The 8,775-nt window shown below is 39.9% G+C and overlaps 1 protein-coding gene across 1 annotated transcript; it reads left to right on the top strand.

Moving 5' to 3' along the window:
* Positions 1-5,429: 5,429 nt before the first annotated feature.
* Positions 5,430-8,775, top strand: LOC122334654 (cyanocobalamin reductase / alkylcobalamin dealkylase-like). Its single transcript, XM_043232668.1, has 4 exons — positions 5,430-5,540; positions 5,693-5,890; positions 6,079-6,231; positions 7,339-8,775. The coding sequence occupies exons 1-4, from the start codon at positions 5,451-5,453 to the stop codon at positions 7,684-7,686; spliced, it is 789 nt and encodes a 262-aa protein (XP_043088603.1). The 5' UTR covers positions 5,430-5,450; the 3' UTR covers positions 7,687-8,775.

Genomic DNA, 8,775 nt, shown 5'->3' with positions numbered 1-8,775 from the left:
AACTTCAGCAAGGTCTATGAGGGAACACATTTATTCAGCGACAAAGTGAAGGTCGCTCTGAAGTGTATTCCCAAGCGCAAAGCGGACCGCTATCTTGACATTGTAAGTTGGCTAAACCTGCAGAATAAGTGTGTTTTATAACCTGTAGCTGACATGCAGCTGGAACAGAAGACGGCAAACTAACAGATCTTGTGTTTGTCTCTCCTCAGCCTGGTCACTCCAAACCGGTGCTTGCTGAAGTGGCTCTGATGCTCCGGTTGCAAGAATCCTTTTCGTGCATCAACATCATTCGGCTACACCAGTGGGTGGAGAATGAGAGCAGCTTCACTCTCATTATGGATTACCCTGAACCCTGCAGGACCTTGGAGGATTACATCTCGTTTATTTACGGCCCCGTCGATGAAGCACAAGCACGCTTGTTCATTCAACAGGTGCTTGAAGCCGTCAAACACTGCCATCAGCGTGGAGTTTATCACGGTGATATTCACTTGAGGAACATCCTGGTAACCCGCGGTCGGGAGCTCAAGCTCATTGACTTCCGCTGCGCTCGTCTGATCCGCAGCGAGGGATTTAACAGCAGTGAATACCAAGGTGAGTCCTGCTGATGATCACGTGACGTTGTGTTGTTGATGGTGAAGCGTACAGAAGCACTGAAACCGTGTGTCTTTTTTTGAACAGGATCAGAGGCATACACCCCTCCTGAGGTCCTCATGCACTCTGTTTTCCACGCCGCAGAAGCAGACGTCTGGGCACTGGCAGTTCTGCTCTTTGAGATCATGCACAGATATCTGCCATTTGAAAGCTTTGATGCCATTCAGCATGGCTACCTCAAGATGAAACGCACCTTATCCACTGGTGAGCACACAAACAGTTATACTTTTCAGATGATGTTTACTGCTCATGTTTGATTTGAGGATACTAACCATGCTCTCTCTGAACTCTTCCCAGAGTACCGTGACCTTATTTTACATTGTTTGAACCAAAACCCAGCTCACCGGCTGACGCTCCAGCAGCTGGAAGAGCACCGCTGGATGAGACTCTGGAGATCCAGCTCCAGGTGAAATGAAGACATGCTCATCAGAGCACAGGCAGACAGCAAAGCAGCATTTTATAAGCGCATGTAAAGTTATTTAGTGCTTTACAAATGATTAACGTAATGTAAATTATAAATGTAACAAACTGCTTTAATATAATATCAGAAATAATCAGAAAGAAAAAGTAGTCACTAATTGCTGCTTTATAAGCATTGTTAATGTAAAACAAAAAAAAAAATTAATAAATTAAATATATATACATTAGAAAAGAAAAATAATTTCAAAGTAAATTAATTAGTGGCTTATTAGTAACATTACCATAAAAAGTCATAAAAATATAAAAAGAAAAAAAGTCATAAAAAAAAAAAAAAAAAAAAATAAAAATTTTTTTTTTTTTTTTTTAAATTAAAAAAAAAAATATATATATATATATATATATATATACCGTAAATTCTGGACTATAAAGCGCACCTGCATATAAGCCGCATCCGCTCTATTTAAAAAAGTTTTGCTCTTCCCGTTGCCTGCTCCAGCGTCTCACCATAGACTCATTGACGCTAAGCTTCCGAGCAGCAGCGCGGTTTCCTTCTTGTATAACGAGATCGATGGCCTTCAACTTAAAACTTGCATCATACAAACTTCTTCGTGTGGGTTCCATGATGAAGGGGTGAGGATTTGAAAAGATAGAGTTTGACAGGATTGGTAATTTGTCGTCCTTCTATCCGCTTCTACCGACTTATATCTGCTAAAGAGGAACTAGCGTATTCTTCTTTGCATTTATTTTGTCTTAGTTTTGATTCTAATTCCGGTTAGAGGTCCCCCAGCAGTGGGAAGAAATCTGCAGAATAGCCGCACCTTTGTATTAGCCGCATGGTTCAAAACCTATGAAAAAAGTAGCGGCTTATAGTCCAGAATTTACGGTATATATATATATATATATTAGAACGTAAACTTCCATTTCACTCACCACATTCTCACACCACACAAACTGTTGTACTGGACTGTAATTCCCATCACACATTGCATTGACAACACACACACCTGATTGCACTGATCATTCGCTCACCTGCATTCAGTCACTCTCACACCATAAATAGCATTTATACACTGTTCAACGCCGAGTATTGTCTGCGCTTATCACTCTCCCAGCGATAGTAACTTAACAGAGCTATTCTGTCTTTTCTAAGTCAAGTCATTACTGACCTACACATGTTACTGTTGATTATCACCAGTCAGATCCAGTCATTTCTGATTGTCACATGATCGCTGATCGGGCAGAGTCGCGTCCATAAGGCTCCAAAAAGCACGGGCGCTTCTGCTCTGTGTGTCAGCTAACAACATAGACCCCAATGGATTTCTAGTCCACCGCCTTAACCACTCGGCCAAAAACAGGGCAAAAGGGACTGCGATGGGTGGGGAAAGAAAAGTGAGAAATAAGAGGAAAGGGGAAAAAAAGTGGAAAAAATGGAAATTAGTTTTCCATTATAATTGTTTTTTTTTACCCTTTTAGTTATTTTAATTTGAGAAATTACAGAAGTGTTAAAATTTAAAAAAATTTTTTTTTACCTTATTACAAAAGTCTTTATTACAAACTAACTAACTAACTGTTAAAAAAAAAAAAAAAAAAAAGTATATAAACAAAAATGAATAAACTATATAACAAATTAAAATCAAGTCAAGTGGTTTTTATTGTCATTTCAACTACATATAGCTGTGCAGTACATAGTGAAATGAGACAACGTTTCTCCAGGACCTGGTGCTACATGGAGTCACACATACAACACAATACAAAAGAACTCACATATTGAGCTGAGACAGTGTCTTAGCCACATAAAGTGCAAAGTGTGCGGACTAGTGCAAACATCAAGGGAGTAGAGCGCAACCCAGTGTGCAAACTAGTGCAAACAGTGCAAAGACAAAATTAGTGCAAGGCAAAGACATAATTAGTGCAAGAACACAAAATACAAACAACAATAAATATGAGGTTCACAACAATAAATATGATAGGAGATGAGCTTTCCTCAGCCTCCTCAAGAAGTAGAGGCGCTGCTGGGCTTTCTTGGTGATGGAGCTGGTGTTGAGTGACCAGGTGAAGTTATCCGCCAGATGAACACCAAGGAATCTGATGCTCTTGACGGTCTCCACCTTGGACCCGTCGATGGACATTGGAGAATGGTCACTCTTTGCTCGCTTGAAGTCAACAATCATCTCCTTTGTCTTGTCGACGTTCAGAGATAGATTGTTGGCTCTACACCAAGTTGTGAGCTGCTGCACCTCATCTCTGTATGCTGACTCGTCGTTCTTGCTGATGAGACCCACCACGGTCATGTCATCAGCAAACTTGATGATGTGATTGGAGCTGTGCATCGCTGCACAGTCGTGAGTCGTGAATAATTACATATAGAATAATCTTCCTACCACGAATGGTTTAATTTAAAACAGCAGTGGTGGGCCGTCAGGGCCAGTAAAGCCTTCTCTGCTGACTTGCACTTTATCAGAATCCCTGACTTAGTTTTACTTTATTTTTCCATGAATGTCTACTAAATGATCTCTAATAATCTATTCTCTTTGTTTTAATAGCTTTTCTCTTGGTTGCGCTGCTTTCAGTAGTATATGTTTATAGTAGAGCTTTTATCCAATCATATTTCAGCAATAGTGTTGCCAATACAATGACAGGGATGTATAATGACGAAAGTGAACAATTTGTTATTAAATGCAGAGACGGTCTCTGTAATCAATTCGACGATAATCCCTAGAAGTTAAGAGTCCCCAACAAAGCAAGCCAGAGGAACCATAAACCCCATCCATACAGAATGGAGAAAAAAAAAACCTTGGGAGAAACCAGACTCAGTTGGGGCCCGTTCTCCTCTGACCGGACGCTCAGCACTTAACTTCCAGTTCAATTTTAAACGCAGCTGTGTCAGATAGCGTAAATGACTTAGAGAGAGTGTGTGTGTGTGTGTGTGCGTGTGCATCAGGATCTGGTGATCGGTCCACGGTGCTGGATACAAACTGTGAAACAGATTAAGAAAGAAACAGGACTAATATTAGCGTAGATGCCATTCTTTTTATGATGTCACAAGTACATTGTGTTTTAGGAGTAGTGTTCCCGGTTCCAGCGGATCTAAGTAATGCAGCCTAAAAATCCTTGAACAGATTTGAATAATAAAAAGTGTCTTGGTGTGTTATGTGTAGGCTAGGTTAAAAAGATGTGTCTTTAATCTAGATTCAAACTGGCAGAGTGTGTCTTCTTCCCGAACAGAGTTAGGGAGATTGTTCCAGAGTTTAGGTGCTAGATAGGAAAAGGATCTGGCGCCCGCAGTCGATTTTGATATTCTAGGTATTATCAAATGGCCAGAGTTTTGAGAACGCAGCGGACGCTCCTCAATACTTGAGTGAGCTCTTATCACATTGTGTTATCAAAACTTTTTGATAATACCTAGAATATCAATATCAGATCCTTTTCCTGTTTAGCACCCAAACTCTGGAACAATCTCCCTAATTCGGTTCGGGAAGCAGACACACTCTGTCAGTTTAAATCTAGATGAAAGACACATCTTTTTAACCTAGCCTACACATAACACACTAATATGCTTCTAGTATTCAAATCCGTTTTTGATTGCTAGGATTGCTAGGCTGTATTAATTAGATCAGCTGGAACCAGGAACACTCCTCTTAAAACACGATGCATTTGTGACATTGTAAAAAGAATGGCATCTACGCTAATATTATTAATTAATATTATTCTTTGTTATTCTGTTTCTCAGTTCGTATCCAAATTAGATGGTGGATTAGCACCACACACACATACACACACACACACACACACACACACAAACAAAAGCACACAATCAATAAGTTCTTTACACAATTTTACACAGCTGCGTTTAAAAATTGAACTGGAAGTTAAGTGCTGGGTGTCTGGTCAGAGGAGAACTGGCCTCAACTGAGCCTGGTTTCTCCCAAGGTGTGTGTGTGTGTGTGTGTGTGTGTGTACCTGCTACATTATTCATACCTTATTTGCAATAGTTGTATGTGAGCAACTAGGTCATAGGAGGTCAGGAGTAAACATCTGGACCATGCAGTATTCTTAACCCTTTCATGCACTGCATGTATGTAATGATTGTAAATCCCTATAATTACATTTTATAAGGTTTCTGTTTTGCAGAGACGAGTTTATTAGTACCGCTAAAACTGGACAAATATGAAAATCGCAAAGTTACGTCGCTGTGAGGTCAGTCACGTGTTTTAGCTGGGCAGTGCCATCTGCGCGCATGCACAGCCCCAAAACACAGAAAACGCATTAAAACGCAAAGCAACAGTAGGTTTGGTTTTCCTCAGCGCCTCTTTGTCCTCCGCTCCAGCGGGCGGCGGAAACGCGCCACGAACCCCAGAAAGTTTCGAAGTAGCAGCGATATGGCGATCTCCAGCGAACGCGTGGAGGATCTCATAGGAACTTTCCGCGAGACGTTAAAAGCGCAAGGTTTCGAGATTTACCCCTTTAAGGTAATAAATACATGTGCGACTCCACGAACATAACGACAACGCATTTTCCTAATGGTGCATACGTTTGTATCAGATCCGTCCACGCGAAACTAGTTTGTTAATCCGCGTATCTGCGCACCGACGGTGTGTGTGTGTGTGTGTGTGTGTTGTAGGTTGGCTGGTACAATGCAGTGGTGTCTCGTGCTCATCAGCTGTCGTTCCCAGCAGACACCCTGGCTCTGGTGCTCCTGAGCACACCGTCCATGTTTGAGCGCTCCTTCGTCCCCTTCTTACGGAGTCAGCGCTGTGAGGCTGTCCGAGACCCCGTGGACCAGTGCACCGCGCACACAGTCTCCTCCTCGGTCTCTCTGGTGTGTTGAACACGGGTTTTAGCTGTGGCTAGAAGGGAAACCGGAAGCTAAAACATAAAGGATAGTTTGTGTTTATTAAGCTCGGCGCCTATTCCAACCCTTTAAAGTAATGTTGTACAGTATGAGTGCATCCCTTCTAGCCTTATTGTCTACTTTCCTGTCTTTTTTAATCTCTTTTTTGTGTTCAGTGTTTTCCGAATCAGTCTGTGGATGTCAGTTATGATTATGAAATGTTACCCAGCAGAAGACCCAAGTTTCTTGCCCAGACTGCTGCCCACATCTCAGGAGCAGCGTACTACTACCAGAAATCAGACATCCACAGGCCGCCGTGGGGTGACAAGGTCAGTGCTGATCGACAATATTTGACTGGGATTAATCACACGCTGGTTTATGAAGGACACATTGCAATTGATGTCTATTCGGTGGGTTGCTTGTCTGTAATAATATTGACTTTTAGAAGCAATTATTGTTAGATGTAAGTTATTAAATGCGATGTAATTGTGCATATCTTAAAGACTGCAACATAAACACGGGCCCTGTTTTCTAAAAAAAAAAAAAAAAAAGCATCGAAATTGACCGAGAGCAGGGTTTGTGCAGGTTTTTGAAAAGGTTTAAAGTGGTTTTGATTCAGAGCAGATCTTACATTCATAGGCAATGCCAAAACAATAAAAATGATTTCCAGTACAAATTTATAAATCGAGATGCACGTACTTGATGTCCAGCCTGATATTTTCTGAACAAAACCAATAGTTTGATGATGAGTATTTTAATGTGGTATTAAAAAACCCTGTTCACAATATTTGTTCTCATTCTATTATCATAATGTCACTTCAATTCTCAAAAATCAACACTTCTTATGAGTTATATAAATAAGAATTGACTGTTGTTTTTTAATTTATCTAACTAGGATAATTATTTTCTCTTATAATGAACATATTGTCAGCATGTCTAATTTTAGCATTTGGTAGGCCTCTTATTTCTATTCAAAAGTGCAATATAATTAAATAATAATAGTAAACTTCAATTCATAAAAATCAGTAAATTGCTAATCTGATATCACATCCAGTATTGTTTGTTTATAATCGGGGGCATTTGTAGGAAAATGTCAGAGGGCTAATGGACTTATTGATCAAAAACATTTTCAAAACACAAATATTAAGAAAGGAATTTTATTGAGCTTTTTATGCCTACATGTATCTGCAGGATCTGGGCTCTCTGTTACCTCTAAGACCTGTGCAAATAAAATGAATATGTTATGAGCAGGATCGAGCACTGTAATATATTAATATGATTTTTCAAATGTGTAAATACATTTAGTCTTTGTGTAGATGTTAGAAGGCACATTAGCTTCTTGCTGTTCTGAAGTATATATGTATATAGAGCCAAAAAGTATGTTGTATTGTATAATATGTCCGTTTCCAAAATCTTTTTCTCCTTTTTGTGCACAGAAGATGTTTGGGGTTTGCATACACCCCAGGCTGGGCGGCTGGTTTGCTATACGAGCCCTGCTGGTCTTTAAGGATTTGCAAGCGGGAGAAGAACTCGAGCAGAAAGACCCTCCGGACTGTGTGTGTTCCCAGGAGGACAGGATCGAGCTGCTGGAGCGCTTTAACTTCCGCTGGCAGGACTGGAGCTACCGAGACATCATTCCCACAGAGGAGAGATACTCTCCTGGACAGAGGGAGTATTTCCTGACTCCTCCGGGACAGCGGGGGGCGCTGCTGAGACGGTGGGGATATCTGACTGACACTGACACTGAGAAGCAGAGCGAAACAGACAAAGATGTAGCCTGTTGACTCGGATTGCATTTGCATAATTTGTTTTTATTGATAATGCAAATTTTCTGATGTTCACTAGATTATTATATATAAATGAAAACATTTGCATAAACTCGGTTTAATTGTGTTCCTCCAAAGAAGCCACGACACATACATGACCGATTGCTGTGAACGACTTTATTGCTCGTTACAACACACTCCACAAAACCAAGCCATTTTTTTTGCTTTGTGCTTCATTCTGCACAGCAAGTGGTCAAAACTCCAGAACAAGAGACCATCTGACCCCCCAAAAACTTCACAGAACAACTTATTGTTATTCATGCTTTTTAATGCAAAATGGTTCTGAAGGTCTTTAAAAAGACATGGTATGAATCTTGATTAGAATTTAAAATACATTCCCCTGACATGTTGCACCTTATAATTCCAGCAATAAAACCAAAACATATCCATGTATTAGTTTTTGTTTTATATTGATTGCAAAAATAATGTGTTTTTCTGAATATCAGCACATGTGCACAAGCAGTACAATAGCACAGAGCAACATGGTGTTCTGTTCTTTGAACGAATCTGCTTTTGAAAGAATCGGTTGATTCAATGATTCAATCGTTCATTCAGATGGACTCGCTCCCTGCATCCCAATGTGTATAGTCTACTATCCACCCTCCCTGAATAGTATTCAAAACTAATAATGTCACATAGAATTAAAAAAAAAGGATAGTATGCACATTGGGATTTGGGACGCAGACACTTGTTTTGTTTCTTATTGAATCAGCAGTTTTGAAAGAATCGTTTGATTTGAATGATTAAATTCATCATTTATTAAAGCAGGGACTTTTGTTGCCATATATTTATCCATGACACAGCTAAAGCAGCAAAAAACTACATTCAGCAAAATATTCTTTATTTATCAATAGTGCCCATAATTCCTTAATTTCAGGGAGCAGAAAAAACTGGCTTATTAAAAGAGCTAGTACTTGTATGAAACAAAATGAAAAAAATTCCTCCCCTCAGTTGGAATAGAATAACTTTTGCATGGATTATGATACAATTTTATTCCTGTGTTTGCTGACATCTGCTGGAAACAAAAATAAAACTGCATCTCTCAGG

Source organism: Puntigrus tetrazona, unplaced genomic scaffold (assembly GCF_018831695.1).
Source record: "Puntigrus tetrazona isolate hp1 unplaced genomic scaffold, ASM1883169v1 S000000608, whole genome shotgun sequence".
Classification (NCBI taxonomy): domain Eukaryota; kingdom Metazoa; phylum Chordata; class Actinopteri; order Cypriniformes; family Cyprinidae; genus Puntigrus; species Puntigrus tetrazona.
This window is presented reverse-complemented; position numbering and strand designations above follow the sequence as displayed.